The sequence below is a fragment of the Trachurus japonicus genome, chromosome 8, assembly GCF_045865225.1.
Source record: "Trachurus japonicus isolate A0001 chromosome 8, Traja_1.0".
NCBI classification, from domain to species: domain Eukaryota; kingdom Metazoa; phylum Chordata; class Actinopteri; order Carangiformes; family Carangidae; genus Trachurus; species Trachurus japonicus.
Genome location: NC_140914.1, coordinates 5581578 through 5608608, shown reverse-complemented (window position 1 = coordinate 5608608; position 27031 = coordinate 5581578). Strand labels below are relative to the sequence as shown.

General features: G+C 43.8%; 1 protein-coding gene and 1 long non-coding RNA gene across 3 annotated transcripts in view; one reads left to right on the top strand and one right to left on the bottom strand.

The window, feature by feature from the left end:
• Nucleotides 1-27031, top strand: part of LOC146982414 (uncharacterized) — a 90504-nt gene that overhangs the window by 38775 nt on the left and 24698 nt on the right. The window lies entirely within an intron of this gene.
• The window catches only part of ngfra (nerve growth factor receptor a (TNFR superfamily, member 16)), a 44711-nt gene that overhangs the window by 4938 nt on the left and 12742 nt on the right, over nt 1-27031 (bottom strand). The window contains exons 3-5 of the mRNA XM_085783400.1: nt 22215-22577; nt 8928-9153; nt 6344-6576 (exon numbers count right to left, since the gene is read on the bottom strand). Of these exons, the coding sequence (XP_085639526.1) occupies nt 6344-6576; nt 8928-9153; nt 22215-22577 (822 nt within the window). The remainder of the gene's footprint in view (nt 1-6343; nt 6577-8927; nt 9154-22214; nt 22578-27031) is intronic.

Here is a 27031-nt window from a genome sequence, read left to right as displayed (position 1 = left end):
AGAGAAATGTATAGGAAAAAAAATTTAGCTGTAAAAAATCTAGAAAAAAGTGGTAAAATTTGGAGGACCCCCTTGAACCCTCTCAACCCCAGACCCCACTTTGAAAACCACTGCCGTATTTCACTTAAATCAAATGTAAATTACATAACCTTTATATAATGATGATATTTTGGTTGATATTCTGTCTTTCTCTTATAAAATTAACTTAGCATTAAAAAAAAACTGAGGACCGTGCATTTCTTTTGAGGGGGAGCAAACGTACAAAATACTATCATGGTGTTTTCCACTCCACTGTGTAAACAAGAGGATAAAAATGTCTCTTTTTTTTCTTTTGGTTCGTCACAGTTTGCTCAGGCTTAGGAAGAGTCACAATGTCCCTGACACTGGAGTTATATCGTCTGAGGTCGAGACCAAGATGAAGCACGTTGACCGTGGAGCTTTTCTTGATTTATTTTGGTCTGTGAAGGTACCTCACCTCCAAAACCCCTTCACAGGTCAGTTTCTCATTCATGGACAGAAAAAAACAACATGTTTTCCATCACAACCTCCATCCATATTCTTATACGAACCCCCCCCCCCTCACTGTCTCTTCCCCACACTCTCACCCGTCCAAACCTTGTTAAACTGAAATCATTAGCCGGGACACAAACGCTCTCTTTTCCCACAAACTTCTTTAACCTGTTGTCAATTGGAAAGAAAACCATGGAAACGCCTCGGGAATGCAGAGGCGTTCCTGAGAGGACACCCCCCCCCTCCTGCCCCCCTAGCTCTGGTAGTGGTGTGTGGTGGTGTTTTTATCATCTTTATCAATGCAGCGTTGTGCCAGGAAAGAGGAGGACAAGAGGGTTTGTTTTTAAAGCTGCAGATCGGGGGGTGGGGGGATTGGGGGGGCACTTCCTGTTGTATCCTGTCACAGCCTCCATCTCTATTCACCGTCCTCCTTCTCTGCATATTTCAGTGATAAAACGCTCTGAGGTCACTGCGCTCGCCACATTAATCCACTGTGAGTCTGTGCAGCGATGGCTACGGTCCATATCCCTGCTCTCCTCTTCCTTCCTGTATAAACAGGCGCTCTGGAGACATCATCATCATCATCATCATCATCAGTGACACAGAGCAGAGACACAAAACTGACGCTGACCAGAGCTCAGGCATCTGTAACACACAGAGTCCAGTGCACATGCACCTGTAGCCTATAGAACGAATCGCCTTACAACTAGGCTACTTCCAGGTAGAAAACCAGCATCAGAACAAGATGAGAGTTTCGCTATATAAATCTAATTTTCACGTCACTATATCGCCGTTTAGACTAATCTGATATTTGTAAAGTCTATAAAACCAATGATTGGACAAACATTAGGCTACTATTTCTGTGTGCATGTTTTTGTCATTAGTCATGGTTATCATAGATTAGCTGGCTAACGGTTAGCTACATGTTTCACTTTAATAACTCAGTGACTCAATAAACGGTCCATGAAAAAATATTTTCTCCAGTGGATATCTGAGTTACAACATGACTGAGCTAACTGGAGTAGTTTCATGTCGTGTCCGACAACGATAGGGTTTTAACAGCTGCCTGACGTCCTGATGTTACTGTAGCTTTGCTGCCGCTGTTAGCTTAGCTACCGCCGTTAGCTGTCCCTGTCAGCTGCAGCCACTGATGCTTTCTAGACACTGTGATTCCCCCAAACTGAATAAATACAACACATAGCAACACAAAACACACACACACAGAAATAGTAATGTTTCTTCAATCATTTCAGATTTGTCTAAACAGTGATAGTGACGTGAAAAATATGATATATATAGGATGGCTTAACTCTCGTTGTTTGTTACTACTGTTCTCATTGGAATTAGGCCTACGTGCTGGTTTTCTACCAGTTCTATAACGCTGTTATTTTCTTTCTTTTTTTCCAACAATGCAACTGAACTGTTTTTCTGAAGCAGCGCTGCACCTCGCTCTGCAGCAGCCACATGCCCGTCCAACGATTTATAGAGTTCAGCCTCATCCGGGGGAGAATCAATACGAGCTGTCAGTCAGTGAACCAGTTCAGTCAGCTCTGCTCTGAAATGTGAACTCCCAATCGCTGCGATCGCTTTGTTACCGACCTCTTTCTTCTTCTTCTTCATCTTCCTCATCTTCTTCTTCTTCTTTCTTTTTCAATCAGCTCCTTCAGGTCTGCCCTGATTGGACCCTAAGCCGCGGTAAAGCTTTGAAATCTCCTGATTGAGATTGGAATCGAGGCAGAGCTTCATAGTAATCACAAGAACTCCCCGGGTTAAAAAAAAAAAAAAAAAAGTTAAAGAGCGACAGTGAGATCGTTTTACTAATTAGAAAAGTATATTACTTGTTTTCTCATTTTGTGTCATTATCACTATTCCACTTAAACCCCCACAGAGTCCATGAGTGGATGGATTAAGAGTCAGCAAATGTTAAGTCCCCATCTTCTGTTTCTGTTGCTATGGCTACCACGATGGATGCAGCAAATATTTTATGAGCTCCCCAAACTGCAACATTAGAGCAGTTTGTTTATTTTTAAGAGAGATGTTGCAACAGTGGAGGATTAAATATGTGGATTATCTCTCAGCTGTGCATGAACAAACGTTGAAGTCATCATTCTCCTTCTTCTTTTCCTTCTTCTATTTCTCCTTCTCAGTAAACTCCTGACAGTTCTGAGAATACTTGAGTAGTTTATTAAAACTTCCTGATGAGGCAGGACGACATCATCCAGCCTCCAGCCTCCAGGCATCTTCTCCTCCTCCTGTTATTGAAACTGGATTAGCTCGTAATTCGTTACATGACTCAGCTCATTATCGCTGCAAGTCACTGCTGTATACTGTTACACACTGAGTAGCTATAGAGCCACTGCTGCAGACAGACAGAGCTCCTTCAGGCTCTCATCTGGTCCACAAATCACAGACATTTAGTTAAACTATAGCTGAACCTCTCTCTCGACGCTGGTTGATTACAGTGAAACATTCAGCCTGAGAACCAAAAACTACTGTTTTTACTCTTTATTCTGCAGAATAACAAACTCTGCTTCTCACAATCTGGACTTAAACGCCTGTCACTGTGATTTTAAACCCTGACGTCTGGCAAACTTGTTCCTCTTCATCTGGATTTACCCCCCCACCCCTTGAGCCTCCTTTGACCGACAGTTGCGTTCACTCCATTTTGTGTAGCCTGTGAGGTCAAACTCAGGGCAGGGGATGCACAGTTACACAGAGACGTGAGTGAGGGGTGGGTTGGTGGAGAGTCCTGTTTAAATTTTAAACACATTCAATATGCACAACTCAGAGGAGGAGGAGGGGGAGAGAGGGCGGGGGAGGCAGCACAGATAGATGGCTCTTTTTAATGGAGATGAGCAGAGAGAAACGAGGAGCGCTCCATCCGCAGCGAGGAAAACCCTCTCTCTGTGAATGTTGTCAGTCAAAACACAGAGACGTTTTCACACGTCTTTAAAGCTTATTTGACTTGTTTTGACTGGAGGAGTTCCCATTATTTTAGCCGCCAGTAAAATAAGGTTCGTTGGAAACAGGAAACCCCTCCTGCGATTATCATGGATTTATTGTGCAGTTTCTCAGCCCCTTGCGTATTTTAACATGTCCCAGTTGGTCGCGGAAGAACCAACAGTCTGATCCTGCATGAGAGAGAGGCACGTTTTTTTTTGTTGTTTTTTTTAATAGCTTCCTCGCCCCACAGACAGTGTTAATGCCAATTAGCACGTGCTAAACGCTGAACGCCGGATCAGGTTTTTGAAAAGCAGCGAGGCCTGGATCCCGTCTCCCAACACCTGCTAATGAGGGTTAACAGAGCAGTCATCCTCTCAGTGGCACCGCAACCCCGAGCTCTTCCTTCGCCCACCCCAAAAGAAAGAAAGAAAGAAAGAAAGAAATTCCTTCTTTTTGTGTTTTTTTTTTTTTTTGCAGTGGGCTTTGCATTTGTGTGTGAGTGGGAGAATGGTTTAAAAAAAACAAAATAAGCTTTTCCCAAGCCTCATTAGGATGTAATTGGTATCCTAGACGAGAAAAAACCCAGCGCCGTGGATTGTCTGGATTGTCGGAGGGAGGATTTTGTCAGCTGTGCAGCTTGTTAGCACATTATTATACATGTAGAGCGATTTCTCTCAAAAAGCAGAGGAAGGAAAAATTAAATCCTGAGTCAGAGAGAAAGAGAGAGAGAATCCTGCAGGAGTAACAAGATCATGGCTGAACTTGAGACTTCCTCGTCTTCAGGTAAAAAGCCTGCGAGGTTTATGCGAATAGATTGAGAGAGAGAGAGAGGGAGAGAGGGAGAGTATATCTCTAGTCTCTTTAATGTGAGTGAGTATTAATGGGGGGGTGGGGGGGGGCTCTTTGCTCTTTGTTGGTGTGCACAGGTCACGTCTCACTCCTGCAGCATTTTGCTTTTATACTCTCCAGTCGGCTGTTTAAAGGTTATCCTCTTTCTGCAGGCGCTAAGTACTATGTGTGCAGCCTCACTCTGTATTTGACTCATGTGGAGGCACTTGGGTTGGTTTTTTTTTCTTTTCTTTTTTTTCTACTGGAAAGTGCATCATTATTAGTTGTAATACAGGTAATAAAATCTCCCGGAGACAGCAAACATCGACTGTTTATCTCCTGTTTGAATAATATTTGCTGAAAGTTGCACCACCCGGATGTGTGAAGACATGAGCTGAGCAGCATCTTTACAGATATGTGTGACACATTTCAAACGTCTGCATCTTCTTGTAGGCAGCAGTGAGGTCGGAGAAAGGTGTTGACAGATGAATAAACACATAAATAATCACACTTATATACAGCTCTGGGAAAAAAAATAAGAGACCACTTTCACAAATGTTTCTTAAAAGCATCTCTACATGTATGACAGTCATTCTTTTCTTTTCTTTTTTAAACACCAACACAAACACAACTCATTCTCCTTAATGAGACACTGATGAGGTCATCACCTGAACTACATCTGGTTTTATTGGAAGATTATAAAAACCACTGCTGGGATTAAACAACAAAAACTGATTTATAAACTCTTCCTGAGTTAAAATATTCTTGCTGTGTTGTTTAGGAATAAATATGAACATGTTTTCTTTGCATTATTATTAATCAAGGTCTGAAAAGACTTGATATGTTTTGTTATTTAGACTAGTTTAGTCATTTTCAGCCAATAAAAGCTCTAAATGACAAATTATTGATAGAATAAAACAAACATTTTTTTCATAATTTTTACTCAAACACATACATATAAATAGTAAAACCAGAGAAACTGATCATTTTCGGAGTGGTCTCTTAATTTTTTCCAGAGCTGTACAGTATATCTATTTATGTTTTCTCCTCTGTTTGTGCAGCAATTAAAGGTAACTGTGGAAAAGAATGTATAACTTAACACCCTCCCTCTGCGTGTTTGTCTCTCTGGATTGCTCTGCATGACGTTAATTGCCCACACACACGGTGAATTATAATTTATAACGGGTCGTGCAGAATGTTGGTTTTACCGCGCCATGCCATGCAACGCCACGCCACACCCCGACACGATCCGCTGAGCTCATCTCACAGAAAACCTCTCAGCTTCCAGACGACGTAGTTGGTGAAAGTGAAATGTGTCCTGCAGACAGAGAGCCCCACCCGGAATAATTTATGAGCCCCAGGAGACGGATATAGACGCAGAGGAGCGGTGAGGGGTAGTAAAGGTAAATATAGATCAGGCGTATACAGTTGGCGTGCCCGTCCTTATACATTACACTTATGTGTATAGTGATATGTCGAAACTGTGTCAAACATCTGTCAACGCTGATTCTCTCTGCCTCATATTGAAGTGGGGGGGGCAAGGAGGGGTTGTTTAATGGTCTAATGTTCATCGCAGGCCTCGTATCCGTGTTACTGCACCGCCTCACATTCCTGAAGCCTAATGCATCGTAAGGTTTGGCCTCACCTACAGTATCTGCTGCTGGCTCCCTGCTGCTCCGTGATAGATCTGTTTTGATCTTGATCTTCGCTCCGAGGAAGACTCTTGCACAATGATGAAAAACCCCACTACACATGCCCCCCCCCCACCAGATCTCACCGCAGCATCTTGATGTAATTGATTATGACTTTCTTTGGCAGCAAGAATCCCAAAAGTGTGAAAAGAGGGAGGGATACACCGCTGAAGCAGGTCTGGGCTGAAAACCTCATGTCAAGTTTCTGTGACAAATAGACGGTGGTTTTGGGGGGAAAAGTGCTCGGCTCTCGTCGTAGATGTGATTTTAAATGGATGAAATTGGCTTCAACGTGTGTGTTCGGTAATCCATGTTGACAAAAAGTGAAAATAGTGAGTTTGAGGCGTGTGTTTAGTTTAAGGCGGGCTCACCTATCTGTTCCTGTGTGTGTGAGGAGGGCCGAGTCTGGACGTCGGCCTTGGCCTGCTGCTGCTGCTGCTGCTGCTGCTGCTGCTGCTGCTGCTGCTGCTGCTCCTGCAGACTCTGACTGTCCACCGAGATGCCGCTGTCGCTGTGCAGCTTCTCTCCCTCCGGCGTCACCATCTGGTTGTTTGTGGCTGCGCGGTTATTGGCTGCCTGCTTGTTCTGCTTGCAGCTGTTCCACCTGTGGAGAAAGTGGCATCAAAGCAAAGAGCCGGATGAGCCAGGAGGAAACTATAAACTAGAGTTGAGTGATGATAACGTAATGACTATGAAATATAATCAGAGGCAATAGGACCAGAAATATCAGTGGAACATGTTTGCATTTATGCTAAACCAAAACCAAAACCGAAAATGTTAGGAATGAGTTCATCTGTCAGTATAAGTCCCAGCATTAGCTACATTCATTAGCATCTATTACCTGCATTAATTAACCAAATGTTACCTCCAACAGAACATAAACTAACTTTGTTCATCCACATTTAGCATCTGCTCAGTGTTTCTCTATAGTGTGGACGCCAGCCCTAGATGCTTTTAGCGTTAAATTCATGACATTGCCTCTTTACCTTTCCCAGCTGGCTACACACTAGATGACTTTAAACCCCATATTGGACCTTAATCCTAACCTTTGATGCCAAATATGCAAAAAAAAAAAAACACCTTTTCCAATCACCAGCTGAACAATCAGAGCATCTCTAACAAATAAAATGAAATCAAATACATAACCCTAAGTAGCAAAACAGACTTTTCATATAATAAAATCTATGCTGTAATCCAAAGGCAGTGTATTTTCTTCATGCGACTGAGATATTTAGCTTCACTCTCTTGCAGAACAATATAATGTTGTTACTCAAAAAGAGCAAAGACCTTTTGCAAAATTACTCTTTTGAAAGTTTTAATGTGCCAGTCAGAGTCGTCAAATCAACAATAGCGAACGCCCTGTTGCTGCTAATCGACCTGAGTCATTGTGGTAGAAATGACTGAGTTTCATGTGAAATCTGTCTTGTACAGTAAACCACATGTTCTCCATTAGAGGGATCAATTATTTTTTGTTTTAGCCCAAGAATAGAAACAGGAAACTGTAATGAATGAATGAAGGAGGGAGGTCTCGGAGCTTTAAGCTTTAACAGTTCTCCACCGTTGTATGAATGAGTCATGACTCGATTATTAAAATATTCATGAGGGGGGCTGAGTGGTACGGTACAGTGCAGTTAACACCTCTAAGTGTTTACTTCTAAAAATATTGGGTGTTGGGAAGAAAATGCACATAATTTTTGCAGTGTGTTTATGCATGACGGTAAGTGCATGAGGAGTATTTGCACAGATGTGTGCGTCTGCGGGCTGATAAATCCGACGCTCAAATTTCCCCTGGTCGGCACTTTTCAAACAATCAATGCCTTTAATGAGCTTGTTTACTCGCTTCAGATGTGTTTTAGCCGAAGCTCCTGTGTGTGTGTCTGTCTGAGTGCCTGCATGCATGGCTGCGTGTCCTCGCTAATGTGTTATAGTGTATGTGACCTTTATATCGCATTAACAGTTGTGACCTTTATTGTATTTTTCTAATCTGAAGCTCATTGAGTGATTTTCTGCACACACAAAAAAAAAAAAATAGGTCAGACCTCTTTGGCCAGGACAGACAGGCCTGAATATTTCACCAGCCACCTTCCTGATGTTCTGCAGCCTGGGGCCACATCTGTCACTCCAGCAGACAGACAGACACCGCCGCCGCCACCACTGCCCCAGATCACACCACGTCAAACCCAATTGACCTATGGCTAAGCCACGCCCCCCAAACGCGATGAACCAATCACAGTGCGCATAGCTGGCCCATACACTCGGACATTCTCTGCTTCCACGTCCATTGAAATGCATTGCAGGTAGTCAGTTTTCATTCGTTTTTATATGTTTTTTCTTGACATTTTAAGTTTAAAATGGTCAAACGGTGTGCATGGGGTACATGCAACTCCGACACTAGGTATCCCGAGAGGCTGGGCGACGGGGTGGATTTTTTTTTACCTTTTCCCAAGCCACATCTCAACCGAGAGAAGTGTCTGCTCTGGATAAAGTTATGCGGTAGACCACCACAACACCAACTAAACGTGGCTAAAATTAACAAGGATGTCTACATCTGTTCTAAGTTAAGTCAACAACGTATTTGAGGCAACATATTGTGAGAGATGTTTAGATGTTAGCCAGTATCACAACTAAGCATAAAGTCCGCTAGCTTAATGCTAACGTATAATGTAAAACTCCATAGACAGGCTAACAGAAATTAGCCTGTCGCTATCGGCGTTTAGCGGCAACCGACAGCCATAGCAGTAAAGCTAAGTTATGTTTTGGTGACTTCGAGATGATATATAATCTTTCTGTCTCCAAAAATCATCAATTGCCTCCTGTGAAATCAAATGTCTCCTACTGTGACAGCTGCCATAGCAACTGTCACCGAATGTTGACTGTATGTCCGAGTGAGTGGAGGGGGCGGGGCTTAGCCAGAGGTCAATTGTGCTTTTGTCCCCACCCTCCCCAAAGACTGACCTCTTAAAGACGAAGTACGCCACCAGTCCGACCACCACGGCGGCCAGGATGGAGCAGTAGATGGGGATGAGGTTCTCGTTGAGGCCGTGGCCGAGGAAGCGAGGAGAGCCGGCGCTCGACGTGGTCGTCTCTGGGCCGGGCGGGGGGCTGTCTGAGGAGGAGGAGGGGGAGGGAGGGAACACGTCCATGTCCGAGGTGGGGGTGACGTCTGTCGGCATGTTGGGATCTGTGAGGAGAGAGAAGGTGAGAGAAGTTTGTGAGAGAAGAAGAGAAACTCAAGCAGACGTTTACTGTACCGATTCACGATTCAGCCTGTGTTAAAGGTCCAGTGTGTAATAATTGTCAAGGTTTATTGGCAAAATCTGAATATACAACCCATATAAGTGTATAATCGCTATAAAATAAAATTAGTTTGGTTTTCGTAGCCTTATAATTATTCTTTTATATATCCTTCCTCTTGTGTTCAGGTCGCCACTGACCCGTTTTCAGGTTTTTACAGTAATGCATAAAAGTACCACATAAATATGTTTATAGCATCAAGACTTTTTGACTTTGTCAGGAACCTCTATTTAAACAAAATAAAACACACAAAAAAAAGTTTGCACAAAATTCTCAAAATGCTCTGGTCTTTGACTCGCTCTTTGACTCGGTTATAACGATAAGAACAATAATTAGAGTTAAGACTGAAATCTTAAGTGCAAAGCCAACCTTTTCATGGATAAAGAAGCCTAACAACGTAACCAAGAGATGAGAAACAAATACGATTATAAATAATTGTTTTAGTGTGTTTTACAGCTGATTTAAGACTCGGGTCAAAACCGATCCCAACACAAGAGATGGAAGCAGAAAGCTACCAGAGGAAGGTTAAATTGAAGCCAAGGGGTAGACTGACAAAAAGGCCCAGTGGCCCACACCAAAAAATATTAAAATCAATATTATAATGGATAAGGAAGCCTAACGATGTAACCAAGAGAAGAAAAACTAATTGGATGAAAAAGAAAAATGTTTTACAGCTGGTTTAAAACACGGGTCAAAACTGACCCTAACACCATGGCAGCAGAAAGCTGACACAAGACGAAGGATATACATATTACAAGGGTCTTGCTTTAGAGAGTGTCGCCATCTTGCGCCGCCATGTTTGTACGGAAGCCCGAACGGAAAATCCAGCCAGTCAGAGAACACGTTTCAAGAGTTTCATGTTCATAAATAAACCAACGAAGTGAAGAAGTAGGAAAACAGCAGACATATACATGCTATATATACTATGCTCCTGAAATACTCCCAGTCGTCGTGTTTTTGCCCTCAGAGGCCACCGTCACTTTGCCGACGGGAGGGGTGAGTGCGAGCGAGCGAGTGCTGCAAACTAGAATCTGAACGTTGAATGTCACGGTGTTCCCCCCGTTTTACACACTGGACCTTTAAATATAGATTCATTCAACTAAGTGTTGAAAGTCGGAGCTCTGCCTCCGACAGGAATCCTGCCGTGACGAGACATTTCTGGTTATCTTTTTCTCCCAGAGCTTGTTTGCACCGAGTCCCCCGGACCAGATGTCCTCGACTCACTGCACACATGCTGCAGCTGTTTCTGATACACAGACACACAGAGAGAGAGTGAGTGAGTGAGTTCTGGCTGAGTTGTTGTGTGGAAAAAAAAAAAGCAAAGGAATGTTCCTCAATGATGCATTGAGAGGAGGCAAGCAATATGTCACCCGGCAGCCCCACACCGTGCGCCTGGTTTCCACTCGGCTGTTTGATATCGGCCTCATTGCATGACATTAAGGTCAGGGAGAACACAGAGCGGAGGCTTTACGGGGGTCATCACGTTGCTGCAGGAAAGCTCTGCTGCTGCTACTGGACGGCTCTGGTTTGTGTCATACAGCTTTGAGCCTGTGGAAAGAGTCATTTTCATAATTTGTCCTATTTCCTCCTGTCTTTGTGAGCTCCATTAATGATTCAGTGTAATTTCCCCTCCACTTTGCAGCAGCAGCAGCAGAGTCGTGCCGTGGCGTATCGTGCCGTGGCGTGGCGTGTCCACTCTTGATGGGCATGGCTCAGTTTATCCGTCAAGTCTCTCCTCCTACGACGACGCCCGTTTGTTTTGACAGAGAAAGAGGACTGGAACGCTGATTCCTGTCAGATCAGTCGGCAGATCATCCTCCTCCGGCCGGAGATGGAGATGGAGATGGAGACCGTGCAGTAGGGGTGGGAATCTTTTACTATCTCACGATTAGATTCGATTCTGAGTTTTGGGGCTACGATTCGATTCAAAATCGATTTTCGATTCAAAACGATTTGATTCCTAATGATTTCTGCTTCAGTCTATCGGTGTGCAAAGGATCCTCATGATCTACTCCAGTCTGCTTTGCAAGACAGAATGACTAAAGTGTCTTTTTCACATTTATTGAGTTTTAAACATTTATCCACGCTTAGATGGAACTGTTAAAACTGTTGGATGAAAGCAATATCACATATTGCTTAAAGGGATAGTTCAACATTTTGGCAAATTGGCCCATTGCCATAATTCCTATAGTCATAGCAGTAGGTTTGTTTCCTTTATTTGTTGGTGCATTATCTCATAGCGTGGTGAATGTGCAGGTCACAGGTTGTCCACCAGAGCGTTTTGGAGTTGTTGGATTGTGTATTTGATGAGTTTGATGAGGGAAACCAAGAAATCCCATGAGCCTCCGTAGCGTAGCTCTGAGCAGCTCACCGCTCTGGTCCGCCGTTCTAAAAATAGCTTGCACCGACAAATAAAGGAAACAGACCTACTGCTATGACTATAGGGATTATGGCAATGGGCCAATTTGCTAAAATGTTGAACTATCCCTTTAAGTAACAAAATTAAAAGTGCCTCTTTATTAAAAAAAATAGTGCAGTTAAACATGCAGCCTTTTAAATTCTAAGGAAATGGAGGCCGACAGCCAGCAGATTTGTTTCATTTTTTTTATTTTTTAAAACCGATTTTGGGACATTTTATATCAATTCTGAATCGTATTAAATGAGAATTGCGATTCTTATGTGAATCGATTTTTTGGCACACCCCTACAGTTGGTTCAGATCTGTATTGCCAGCCTGTAATTCCCAGCAGAAACCTCGGAGGTTGCTGCTCATTAGCTCCATGCCTGCGCTCGCAGGATTAACCCTGAGGAACCAACCCCCCTCCCCTCCCTCCCTGAGGCTTCCTTCAAGGCCAAAGACTCTGAGACGTCCCATCGCTCCCGACACTTGAGGAGCCGTTCTGCTTCACAACCGTTTCTGTTTCTGTCTTCTTCTTTGGGGCCAAATTACGAGGGATAAACTCAGCAGAGGGATTTCTAAATGTTAGTTGGTCTGAGCCTGAGCTCAGTTTCTCAGCCTGAACCGCTGAATCATGTCGTTTTTTTTTTAAATGTCAGTTCACTCAGCCATCACTCATATTAAAACAAGGTTACTTTGCCGTTTACACACTTTGCAGAATATTGTGGTAGAATAATGCACAATTTGGGGGATTTGATGAGTTACAGACGGCTGTTTATGCGGTGAACAATCCACAGAAAAAAGCAGAGAAAATTATGAGAGACACCTCCCACCCCACTCATCCTCTACTCAGACACAAACAATCGACATACAATCTCAGACACAACCGAGCAGACACTATAATCACACACCGAACACATTTCTACAATAGCTTTTTCCCAGCCACAGTCAGACTCCTGGCAAATATTAAATAAACACAACTGGTACAGCACTGACAGCACCGACATCACTCTTGCACTTTAAACAATATGGCAGCTTTACTTATTTAATTGTGTTTTTGTCCTTCAATGTTATTTTTTATAGGCTATTTGTTGAATTGTTTGAAATGTTTTTTTTTTCCTTATTTACTTTTGTCTCGACTCACTATTTTTAACAAGTCTTTTAAACTTTTTAATAATCTTTTAAGTCTGACCTATTGTACCCAGCTTGCTGTGCACAAAATGGCGAAATAAATGTCTTGAATTTCTTTACTGATGAAGTAACAGCTCGATCGTGGCATCGGTGGCTCAGAGGCAAATCCAAAAAAAAAAACACCTGTGAAAATGTTATTTCTGAGCACAGAAGCACAGAATTAGTGTCTAATCATCTTGTTTGCTTTGCTGATTCTCCCCCAGAAAATTAATTTCTTGAAGGAAAATATTGATGAAGTGCTTCGTCGTGGTGACCATTGATGTGGTCAGAGGAGGAGGAACAAGACATGCAGCGGACCATCACAGCCACAGAGGCGTTCTCTTTCCACTGACATGGCAGATAGTCAAGTTTCTCCACATTGATTTGTTGCATAATTTACGCACGGTTTCTCCCTTTTAATACTCCGATGGGACCTCGATGGGCAACTTAGGTGGACGTACTGTATCTGAAAAACTTCTGTTGGTCATTAGGAGTCCGCGTTGGTCCGTGTGTGTGTGTGTGTGTGTGTGTGTGTGTGTGTCTGTCTGCGCGGTGATGACGGGGCATTCCTGCGTCCCGAGGGGCGGATTGGTTTACTGCAAAATATCCTTCACGGATAGAAAAACTACAGCACATGTGCACGCCATACTTAGAAACACACAGGAATAATGCAGAGGCCTATTTAAAGCTGATGCTATTGATTCAGGAACCGTCTGAAAGAGGAGGGAGCGTTCAGAGCAACACGGGCGTCTGTGTTACATGGATTTCTTGACCTTTCCCGGGATGTAGTCAGGTTTCCTCCGCCAGGCCATACATCACCCCGGCTAATGCAGCGCCTGTGGCTAATGGTGTTAGCTATGCAACACGAGCTCGCAAATAGAATAAATTGTGAATGGAGGGTGTGAAAGTGTGCAGGCAGGCCGACGGGTCTGCGGACGACCTGCAGTCTGTCAAAGAATCCTTTCAAATCTTCAGCCAGCAGCTTCTCCCTCATGCAGATGCACCAATGCATCCGTCGCACTTCAGGACGGCGGCTTAACTTTACGTAACACTCATGCTGTGTCCCAATTCGAATACTTCCATGTCATGTAGTATACTATGTGCACTATGTACCTACTTATGTAGTATGTCGTCTCAAATCGAATACTGTCGTTGTGCACATACTGAAACAAACGATCGCAATGGTTGGCAGTGTTTTCTTTTTTTTTAGACCGCTGTTATCGCCCGTCAACTCATCTACCGGTTTGTTTTGTTTGATATTTCAATTAGCGTTAATGAATGCCTTACTCGTCCTTTTTCTTTCCTTTGTTTTTTTTCGCTTGTGTGCACCACCTGTTTAATGCGAGGTGCAGATTAGGCCGTCGACGCGTCAGCTGGCTCCTCTAACTGCCGGAAAACATTTCCCTACCAGTATGTTGATTTACATATTATACTCCACTAGGTAGCTGATCATCAATCATTGAGGGTGTGAAGTGTCCATCGTTCCACACTCAACTTTTGGAACTTTTTGAGTGAAACCATCCGGGTACTTACACTGCAAAAACTCAAAATCTTACAAAGAATATTTGTCTTATTTTTAGTCAAAATGTCATTTCTTGTCAAAACAAATCTCATTATACTTAAAATAAGACTCATCACATAAAAAGTAGCTTGTTTTTGACACTTTTTTTTTTTTTTACTTATATACTCATACTTTCACTTGAAATAAGTAGAAGAATCTGATAGTGGAGCAAGTTTTTCTTTCTTATTACAAGCACAAAAACCTGCTTTCACTGGCAGATTTTTCTACTTATTTCAAGTGAAAAGTTCGAAACATGTGAAAATGATCTAAAAACAAGTACATTTTTAGGTGATGAGTCTTATTTTAAGTGAAAAGAGTTTAGTTTTGACTAGAAATGAGACATTTTGACAACAAATAAGACAAATATTCTTGGAAAGATTTTGAGTTTTTGCTGTGTACAGCAGTAGTTCTGAAACTTTTTTACATCAAGGACCCCCTAAACTGACTGACTGAAAACTTAAGACCACGGACCCCCTCCCATTGAACTTTTTCAAAAAATTTTGAAACAAACACCAGAAATACACAAATATTTGTTCTGAGACTGAATAACGCTCCTTTTTTAGTCAATGTACGTTCAAATTGGGGGCCAATGGCGTGAATTTTTGGAAACGTTTTAGAGAAATTTCCGGAAAAAATTAAATATTTCTAGAAAAAAATTCAGTGCAAAATGTAAAAATTCTAGAAAAAAAGTGGTAAAATTTCAAGAAAAGTTTGGGGACCCCCTTGAACCAACTCAAAACACTTAGTTTAAGTATGGAAGTATTCATATTGAGACACAGCATCAGTCCCTCCACAGACAGACAGACAGAGAGCTGCTGTGTCTTTATTACAACTCATGTGTTTCTCTGGGCTGATGCAGAAAACTCTGGACGAAGACGAGAAGAACGAACATGTGTGAGGCTCCAGAGGCTGCGTGCGTGCCTCCTCCTCCTCCGCTGGAGCAGATCTGGGATCTTATAGGCGGCGGTGGAGCTTTAACAATTTCATTTTGGCTTCAGTGAGTTTAAGACACTCATGAACAAGGAGGGAAAACTAAGCCCGGGGTTTTATATGAGCATGGGGTTGCATAGTAGTATAGTATGTATGTGTGTGTGCGTGTGTGTTTATTAGCAGGGTGTGTGAGGGGGAAAAAAAAAAGAAAGATTTAATTTTTATGAGCCATTGAGGTCTTTATGGTGGAGTTAACCCCAGGGTCCTGTGCGGAGGTTGATGTCTTGGCTGCTGCCAGTTCAGGGGTGGAGAGAGATGAGCAACTATCAGGCTCAGCACATGTACAATGACCTCTTTATCAGCCGCCGAACACTCTGCCTCTGTCTCAGCCCGCCCGGCCTCTATCTCCGTCTTCCTCCTCACACATCACACACACACACACACACACAGAGACAGACACACACTACAAATTATTCAAGTGAGCGCTCTGTCTTCTGTTATAGGGGAGGTTAATAGAGGAGAGGAGGGGGAGGCAGACAGAGAGGGGAGGGGGGAGAGTTGAGAGTTAGGAAGGGGGTGCAGATGAACAGAGGAGCTGCTGTAAAGTGCTCTGATTAGCAGGAGTAATTATACTGCAGCGGTGAAGGCGCTGAATGCACACTGGCCACCTTCCACCGCTCCGGTAGCCCAGCCACTCGAGGGCCAGTGTGGGAAGAGATAGAGAGGAGGAGGAGGGAGGAGGGAGGAGGAGGGGGGAGAGATGAGCGGGGTAATAAAAAGAAAAAGAAGCCAGCCTTTATCTATGTGTGTGTGTGTTTTTTTTTTATCTTTCCTTCTCTTGTTCTCGAGGACAAACACTCAAACAGTCACTCAACACTTCACGTTTTAGTGCAGATCTACTCAGCTGCAGCCTGAACGGCACCTTTTTAGAAACAAAAAACAAAAAAAAAACGCAACTCATTCTGCCGAGGCCAAAAACTGGACGGAGAGAGCGAGCGAGTGGAGTGGAGACCTTTTCGATGAGATGAGAGCTGCACAGAGTGTTTTCAATTTCACATCAAAGAGCTTCACACATGTGCCCCGTGTCTGGGGTTTTAATGAAATATGCACAAGTTAAAACGCAACTTGGCGGGAGAAGGCGGACGAGCCCGTGATAGCCCTGCTGCTATCTGCTGTATTGATTTCGGATTAAAAGAAAAAGGAAAAAAAAGTGTTTGTGTGTCTGTAGAAGGAGCAGGAGAAGAGGACGAAGCCTGTGAGAGATTATTGTGTGTGTGTGTGTGTGTGTGTGTCTCATAGAGGTCACTCAGCGAAACCTGAGCACGAGCAGAAGAAATCCCAGGACTCGTATCGACCCCTCTGCATAGAATACCAGCACAGCACATATGCTGCTGCAGCTCTCTCTCTCCCCCTCTCTCTCTGTTTTTATCTCTGTTTCTCCCTCTGTCTTTTTCTGTCTCTGTCATTGTATCGTGTAATTGACACTCGGTGACAGCTGGATGTGAACTGGTGATGTAGAAGACAGGGAATCAGAGCAGGAGGAATTCAAAATATACAGTGGCCTGATGCAAAAGTTTGTCAAATGTGAAATAGTTTATCAAGTGGAAGATGAAATGATCTCCAAAAGACATAAAGTTAAACATGAAACACTCTTCTGCAATATTTTAATCAATATCATCAGTGTATTATTTAAGTTTTCTACAGTTTCAGAGTGAAAAAGGGAAACAAAGCAGCAGCCTGCTAAAGAATGGGAAACCCAGGAGACTTGAGCTCTCAGATAACTTTGACCAAGGTACTGTATCAGACAAGATATTTACTATTTACACACTGTGGCTATAGCTACTAACTATGCAGGGTGGCCAAAACCTTTGCTGTGGGCACTTTTCCTTTTCTGTCAGTTTGAAAATGTAAAAGATGAAAAAATAAAGATATAGTTTAAAACATAAAGGGAATGTATCATCTGTAACTTTATGTCTTTTGGAGATCATTTTCACTTCCATCTTCCACTTGCTGAACTGTTGAATAGTTTAACATTTTGGCAAATTGGCCCATTGCCATAATCCCTATAGTCATAGCAGTAGGTTTGTTACCTTTAATTGTTGGTGCAAGATATTTTTAGAACAGCGGAGCAGAGCCGTGAGCTGCTCAGAGCTACGCTACGGAGGCTCATGGGATTTCTTGGTTTCCCTCATCAAACTCATCAAATACACAATCAAACAACTCCACAACGCTCTGGTGGACAAGTTGTGACCTGCACATTCACCACGCTATGAGATAATAACAGAACGTTACCAGACAGAGTTGTTTTAGAGGGAAATACAGAGACTGCTTGATGAAAAACTGTCCCTGAAGGCAACGCGCATCAGTGGTTTTGCATGAATTTACCTCTAAGACAACTGGTAACGTTCTGTTATTATCTCATAGCGTGGTGAATGTGCAGGTCACAACTTGTCCACCAGAGCGTTTTGGAGTTGTTGGATTGTGTATTTGATGAATTTGAGGAGGGAAACCAAGAAATCCCATGAGCCTCCGTAGCGTAGCTCTGAGCAGCTCGTGGCTCTGCTCCACCGTTCTAAAAATAGCTTGCACCGACAATTAAAGGTAACAAACCTACTGCTATGACTATAGGGATTATGGCAATGGGCCAATTTGCCAAAATGTTGAACTATCCCTTCAACAGACATTGAATTTAACCCATACTTTTGCACAACACTGTGTATCTATTTTCCTCAGACTTTGCTGCTAACAACAAGTCTGTGTGCAGAGTCGACCACCACCACCACCACCACCGTTGCACATGGAAAACCCGTGGAAACATCATCACATGTGGCAGATGTGGGGGCTGCAGCCGTTTACCCACAAGCCCCCGCTGGTGCAACGACTCCACAGGGCTCCTCTTTCACACTGAGGTCACTCATGGTGCCACCGTCGCTGCAGCTACAGCAACAGCAGCTACGGCTCAGGCCAGGTCAGAGGTGAGAGCAGCAGCAGCAGCAGCAGCAGCATGGGTGGGCGCCGGCGGGCAAAAGGCCCCTACTGTACATCAGATCTCTGTAGATTACACACGATGGGGGTGTTAAAGGGGGCAGCTTGATGCTTTGATGGTCGGCCGTCGGTCCTGTCAGTCGAGCCGTGAGGGGTCTGTCGGAGGAAACACGACCCTCCTCTACGCTCGCTGAGAAACAGCAGAGGTCTGGGCCGCTCAGTAAAAAGTCTTGTTTACATACGAGGAGCAGGAGTCTGAGGCCTGATGATGAGAAGAGGAGGAATAAGGCAGAGCTGGCAGGAAGCAGGGAAATCCAGTCGTTCCTACTTTTCTTGCCGTGCGAAATTTATGCCTCCTCCTGCAAACTTCTGCCAAGCTCCCGTCACAAGATCAACATCCAACCTGTTCGATCATGCAGCAGGAGGAGGAGGAAGACTTAATGCTGCATGATCGATGGTTTCTGTCTGCTACGTGATGCAAGTGTCGACAAGGATGGACGTTTTGTTTGGTTTGGTTTGGTTTAGTCTTTAACCGTCGAGTCAGGTTCATCTCTTTTTTAGTTGTATGAATCCTGCAGCTCATGTGTTTGTGTCTTTGCATGTGTGTTTTTGAGCTCTCAGGGCCACCGTAGGAAGAAGAATTGGTAACACGTTACTTCACGCCTATCTCTATAACGCATTATAACCAGACTTATAATGCAGTTATAGCACTGTATAACTATAGTTATAAACACTCATAAATGATCAGAATGCTTTATAACAATAATCATAACACACTATAAAGTATTTAATCATGACTTATATGGTCAGGTAATATAATATGTTATAACTGTTAGTAACTCACTGACAATGCCCACATTGATCATGCATTATAAATATAGTTAGAATGTGTTATAATTAAGCTTATAAACATGTATAACTATCATCATAAACACTCGTAAATTATAATAAGGCTTTATAACAATAAGCATAACACATCATAGAGCATTATAACTCTATTATAATAACATAGCCTATATAAAATGCTCTATGATGTGTTGTGCTTATTGTTATAAAGACTTATGATTGTTTATAATGATAGTTATACACGTTTATAAGCTAAATTATAACACTGTAACTTATAACTATATTTATAATGCATTATCAATGTGGGCATTGTCAGCGAGTTACTAACAATTATAACGTATTATAATACCTGACCTTACTGTATGAGTCATGATAAAAGGCTTTATAGTGTGTTATGATTATTGTCATAAAGCATTATGATCATTTATGAGTATTTATAACTATAGTTATACAGTGCTATAACTGCATTATAACTCATTATACTGTAAGTATGGTTATAATGCGTTATAGAGATAGGCGTCAAGTAAAGTGTTACCAAAGAATTTACTGTGCTCAAGTTTTAAAAACTTTTGCAACAAGTCAAAAGGGCTGTGAATGTTTTGTACAAAGCTGCTTCAGTCTTTGTGGATCCACATTCAGCCGTAAAAAAAACACACTTTATCTGTATAAACATCACCTTTGCTGCCACGATGTGATCTCACTGTTTTGAACCAATCTGGTAAAATTTTCTTGCTAAATTCGACCCGACGACCCACGATTTTGAACGCAGCGCAGAGCTGAGCAGAGCAGAGGTCACACTCCGACTGGTGTCTGGTTCATGTGGGAGGAACGGTGTGAAGTCATTAGCCCTTCTTCCATCTCATCTGCTCTTCCTCTTCCTCTTATCTTCCCTCAGTCCGTCTCCACCTCGCCGTGTGTTAGTTAGCACGTCCACAAAGGTGTTGACAGGTGTTTGTTTTTTTTATCTGAAATCTCCTCCCAGAGACAAACGCTGCTGCAGCTCAGGCACTTAATCCCAACGCTGCTATTAACCACTGTCATTAAAATCTTCATTTAAGAAATGATAATGCACAGAGGAGATCAATAAAAGGCCCCACATTAGCAAACGCTCCAGCTATTAAAGAGATGCCTTAAAAGCATTTAAACACTCAATGATTGCAGTGCCGCTGGTCAGAGTTTGCATTAAAAAAGAAAAAAATACAAATGGTTTTTTTTTGTTTTTTCGAGGTTTCCAAGGAACAAACCAGAACCACAAACTTCTCCAGAAACCAGGCTGTGATTCTGGGAAGAGTATAAGCACCGAGGACTGGGCTGGACTGACTCATCCGAGGCCGCCGTCAGGATAGATGGCAGATTTTTAGAGAGGAAACAGAGAACACTAACACCTAAGACATTAGATCTGAGCCCTGTAACCCCCCCCACACACCCCCGACGAGGTCGATTTCATGGCTCATCCGACATGAGACAATTTACAACTTCCTCAGATGCGAGCTGCCTCTGCTCATGGACACAAACAGCTCCACTTCACCACCTCCTCCTGCTCCTCCTGCTCCGTGGGAGAGCTGATTAGTCTTTGTCTCCGTGTTGACACTGCAGTCGACTTTGACCTTTTAATGCGAAAGCTTTCAACTCACTGCCATTTGAAAATCTAACCAGCGCCGACCTCTGACCTCGCCGCTTCCTTACACACACACACACACATGTGAGAGTCGCCTCCCCTCCCGCTATCTGGTTCAAATATAACTGAGACATATATGATACCTCCAACCAACACGGCGGCTCTGATGATGCTGCTGCTGCTGGCAGCCGGTTGCACTTTCTGGTCTGGAAACACTCGTGTTCTCTGGGGGGGGTGGAGGGTGGGGTCATTTAAGATTCTCAGTGCAGCTGTAACAAACTCAGGTGTGTCGGCCTGTGATTATAAAGTTGGTGTGACAATGTCATTTGAGCTGAGAACTGAACTGCAACTCAAAGGGATAGTTCAACATTTTGGCAAATTGGCCCATTGCCATAATCCCTATAGTTTTAGGAGTAGGTAGTAGGTCTGCAAGCTATTTTTAGAACGGTGGAGCAGAGCCGTGAGCTGCTCAGAGCTACGCTACGGAGGCTAATGGGATTTCATAGTTTCCCTCATCAAACTCATCAAATACACAATCCAACAACTCCACAACGCTCTGGTGGACAAGTTGTGACCTGCACATTCACCACGCTATGAGATAATAACAGAACGTTACCAGACAGAGTTGTTTTAGAGGGAAATTCAGAGACTGCTGCTGAAAAACTGTCCTTGAAGGCAACGTGCATCAGCGGTTTTGCTTGAATTAACCAATAAACCAAGAAATCCCATGAGCCTCCGTGGCGTAGCTCTGAGCAGCTCGCTGCTCTGCTCCGCCGTTCTAAAAACAGCTTGCACCAACAATTAAAGGTAACGAACCAACTGCTAAGATTATAGGGAATATGGCAATGGGCCAATTTGCCAAAATGTTTGACACCTTGAAACAACTTCTTTTGTCCAATCATCTGAATCTAAAACCCAATTATAGTTCCTTTGCGAACAAGGGAGGCACCGATTGTGAAGTTCTGGGCTGATACTGATACCAATAACAACTTGGCCGGTTGCATACTGGTACCAGTGTTTTTCTCGGTCATTTATTCCTGTATTGTGTAAAGGAAACCAAGAAATCTTCATTGCTCCCTCACAACCGTCACTTTCGCTCACTTGACTTTAACAAATTGAACATGCATGTGTTAAAACAGGCTTCTCCTCCAAGTCAGCACAAAATGCCACTCAACAGATAAACATCGGCGACTGCCACCAGTGTTTTCCGATGGCCGATGTCAGTCAACGAGGTGAATATCGGCCCATACCGATGTGCAGCTGATGCATCGATGCATTCCTATTGCGAACTATCACACAGGTTTTCCTGCAGATATACAGCAACCTGAACGGATACCTGTCAATCATGTGACCTCAGGATTTCACCGCTGATCTGTTCAACGGACCAACACAGTGTCTCTTGCAGGTGTGAGGTGGAGTTGAGCTCGGAGAAAAGACTTACTGCGACAGACTGAGTCCTGGGTCGGCGAGCACTCCGACATCTGCAGCTCGGTCTCTTCGTCGCAGATGGCGCAGGGCAGGCAGGGCTCCAGGGAGCTCTCCCTGTCCGAGAAGGTGTCGTCCAGACACTGCTCGCACACCGTGTCGTGGTTGTGTTCGCAGTGCGCGTACACGCCCTCTCCCACGGGACACACGGTGCAGGGCACGCAGCTGCCCGACATCAGGCTGAAGAAGAAGCCGTAGTTGCAGACGCAGATGGCGTCGTTGGAGTCGGTGCACGGCGTCTCCAGCCGCATCAGGCCCGTGCATTGCGTGCACGGCCGGCACTGCTCCGTGTGGCTGTAGTTCTCCGAGAAGGTCTCACCTGCAGATCAGAGGACAAGGGGTCGAAGGGGACGAGACAGAGAAGTGAGACGGAGGAAATTAGAGAGGGGGGGAGAAGACGAGAACCAGAGGTTAGAAGACGGAGAGAGAAGGAAATATGAGGAGATGAACGAGGGATAAACAGTGAGACTAATGACATTAATCATGTTTACTGCACATCCATCGGAGGGGAGGACGCATCGATCCGCTGGGATCTCAGTGAGTTGTGCTGCAGGACAAGAAAGGTGCTCTTGTTGAGGGGGGAGAGGGTGCACGAGTCTGAAGCCTGCTGTGCTCATTACGCTATCGATCTCATTGTGTTTGTGCTGCACTGAGTAAACTGCTTTAAAGTCCCACTCCCGCGACCCTTTTCGGCCATTTTAAAACCAGCTCATTAGCCATGCACATTAGCAATGTACCTCTGGGGGGTGGGCGGAGACTGCGCTGCTCTGCACCCGCCCAGCCACCTCCTCGCACCCCACCCCCCCGCTTGCTGACAGCTGGACATTGTACAATTACAGATTCAGCGCGTTTAGCGTAAAACTCCACACTGGGATTCGATCCCAGACTGGAACATAGTCCTTGCTCACAGTGCAAGCTGCTCTACCAGGTGAGCTATACCTATTATACCTTGACAGCTACACCGAGCTGTGAAGGCTTTCACCTCTGAGCCAGATGCAGAGCGGGGCGGGAGCTTGTAGCACTAGTGCCCTCCCCTGGAGCTGTGACACCCTCAACTCCAGTCTTCCTGAAACTGCCAGTTCGCGTCTGCCATTGGTTCACAGCAGTTTGAAGGCAGAAAAACTCTGAAATGCAATTTTGCACTTCCTTCTCTGCTGATAAGTGCTCTAACACAAGAAAAATGCCACAGGAACATGTGAAAAGCTCAGAAAACACGATTTTCACGGGAGTGGGTCTTTAATCTCATTCGTGCACACGGCGACGTGCACGTGCATCCACACACAAGACGTGAACGAGCGACGAATTCAGTCAATTTGTTGCAGCGCTTCTCAATATTTTATTCCCATTACTTAATCCAAATGTATTCAAACTTGCACATTTATCATAATTACTATTTTTGCTCGTTCTAATATGAAACACATTTATATAAAGGGGAGTATACAGTATGTTGAATATTTATAGAGGATCAATAAAAACCCCACTCAGCTTCTGCCTCTCATTAGCAGGTAATGATAATGAAGCTAAAGAAAGTGGAGGAGTTTTGGGTAACTCTTTAATTTACAGGCCATTAATGGCGTAATGTCAGGAAATAGCCTAAGAATAACAGTCAATTACATATTAATGTCATGTATTTCATTAAGGCAAAAGATTACACATGCTTTTAATGATATTTCAGGGCTATTTCTACACAATCAATCATTATTTCCTGGCATTACTATGAAATTGACTGTTATTTCTAGGCTATTTCTAGACATTATGACGCAATTAATTGTTATTTCTTGGCTCTTTCTTAACATAATCACGTAATTTACTGCCTGTAAATTAAAGGGCTACCGATTTTATTAAAACACATCGTTTGTTCATTAATTAATTGTGCATCTGCACTGTTGATAAACACATGTTAACTTCCTGGTGTTTAGCAGGTAAAACATCACATTCACCATCTAAGTTATTAGCCAGTTAGCTTGCTAATTAGCTCTTCCCATCTTCCTGTTTTTGGACTTTGCCTTCTTCTTCCTCTTCTTGCTCCCATCACCACCCTCATCTGCCCTTTTTCCTGCATTACTTATTATTTAAATAAAAAGGTGAAATGTTTGAACTTTTCATCGCCGTGTTGCATTTGAATCCAGCTCCAGGCTTTCGTGCTAATCAAACTTCCATCCATCTATACAAGTTGTCAAAACATTTCATCTCCACAAGCCTCAAATGTCAAACTCATCGCACCGCATCGTACTTATTAGTTCATTTAGCATGTTTAGTTTTCTAAATCCAAAGTGCTGCACCGACGTTGAGCATCACGGTGTTGTTGTGCATTAGCTCCTTTTGTAATATGTGTTCAAATGTCCGTGTCCTCACTCTCTCTGCTCTAGAGCCTTTTTAATAATCAATGCATGTGTCAAATAGACACCCATTTTAAAGACAACTCTATTGCATTATATTGATTTTGTGTGTGTGTGTGTGAGATAGTAGACCACAGGCCCCGGTTGTGGAGAGCCTTATTGAAGAGAGTGAGGGTAAAAGCTGTGCCGACTAATTGCCTGAGCTGCTTTTCAATGACTTCAAACACTTCAGTACAGATTTTGCTCTTCAGGAACATTTGCATCGCGAGGACTCGGGAGAGTTCGTGTCTAAAGGAAGTGACCTCAAGTTAGTTTATTATGCCGGGAGCACAGAGTCATCTATTAATATTAGCTTGTTCATATAGAATTATTTCTGATATAATCGGAGGCCTGCTGATTTATGCACACAGTGAGAGGAAGGGGTTTCTTACATGAGTGCATGAATGAAATGAACTCACTCTTCTCTTTCTTCAAATTCCATTTTACAGGTTTTTTCTTTCTCTTGTTGGCGTCTTTAACGTGAGAATTCGGTCACCTTTGCAAGAGCTGCAGTTCTGGTTTAACCGTCGCTGCTGCTGCTGCTGCTCTCAGAAAAACATTCGCTGGAAACTCAATGTTCATTCATCCAGCACGAACATTTCATAACACACGATGGTGAGTCAGGAGTACATGTCCAAACATCTTGTGATGCGTTAAATCGACACCAAACACCATCACCTGCTTCACTCTCTGTTTCACAAACACATGCCGGGAGTTAACACTGCAAACTCATCGGGACTGAGTATATGCATGTGTTTCAGTGTGTGTGTGTGTGTGTGTGTGTGATCCATGAGAACTGCTTAGTGGGAGTCTTGTTGAGCAACAGCATATTGTCAGTGTGAAGAGCCCTGCAGCAATGTCCCAGCTCTCAGCTTTTTTTTTTTAACGTTGTAAGCGGAACTGGCACGTAAACACACTGGCACAGAGCGAAGCCTCGTAAACAGCAGCGCGGTGACGACGGGACGGAGGCTGTCACATGACACAGGCGCGGGGGCCGGGTGGAGGGAATAGGGACTTTAAAAGGATAGTTCAACATTTTGGCAAATTGGCCCATTGCCATAATTCCTATAGTCATAGCAGTAGGTTCGTTACCTTTAATTGTCGGTGCAAGCTATTTTTAGAACGGCGGAGCAGAGCCGTAAGCTGCTCAGAGCTACGCTACGGAGGCTCATGGGATTTCTTGGTTTCCCTCATCAAACTCATCAAATACACAATCCAACAACTCCAAACGCTCTGGTGGACAAGTTGTGACCTGCACATTCACCACGCTATGAGATAATAACACAACGTAACCAGACAGAGTTGTTTTAGAGGGAAATTCATGCTAAACCGCTGATGCGCGTTGCCTTCAGGGACAGTTTTTCATCAAGCAGTCTCTGCATTTACCTCTGAAACAACTCTGTCTGGTAACGTTGTGTTATTATCTCATAGCGTGGTGAATGTGCAGGTCACAACTTGTCCACCAGAGCGTTGTGGAGTTGTTGGATTGTGTATTTGATGAGTTTGATGAGGGAAACCAAGAAATCCCATGAGCCTCCGTAGTGTAGCTCTGAGCAGCTCACGGCTCTGCTCCGCCATTCTAAAAATAACTTGCACCGACAATTAAAGGAACCTACTGCTATGACTATAGGGATTATGGCAATGAGCCAGTTTGCCAAAATGTTGGACTTTCCCTTTAATGACTACTATAGATTTGACAGCTACAGCGCCAGCGTCATCCTTCGTAAAATCGGCCGTTGTTTAAAGTCCCTGATGATACGATGGAGGCCGGTGGAGCAGCAGCTGGCGGCTCGACGAGCTCGAATGGATCTCGACACTGTTTGACATCGGCCAATCAGAGAGACCGCCTGTTAACGCGGGTGGTCCGGTCCGAACCAAGTGATCAAAGCTTGTGTGGAAGTGGGGGAGGAGGGAAATGCAACAGAAGGGGATGTAAGTGAGTTTCCTCCTCAGGTAAACACGTCAGATCCAGAGCTTGTTTCTCTCTCTCTCTACTCTTTCTTCTTTCTTTCTTTCATCGCCCCTCGCTGGCGTTGCTGTCTGCAGGCGGCGGTGATGGAGGACAGCGTCACCGGCCGAGCCACGAAGCAGCCAGACAAACAACAGACCTCTGAGGTAAATGATTATTTGAATTTGTGAGCTTGAGGCCTTTTGTTTTTCTTTGCAGTCGGGCTCGAAGCTCTTTCCTCCTCCTCCTCATTCGGTTCAATTATGACTCAGGCTTCCTCTGCACCTCTGTTACCTTGTTACCGCGTGCATGAGACCTTGTGTGTGTAAACACATCTAAACGTGACCATATGCACAAAGTGTGGCACTTGCAGAGATGGACAGAGTACTCGACCCCAGTACTTGAGTAAGAGTACAAATACTACTGGTCAAGATTTACTCCGTTACA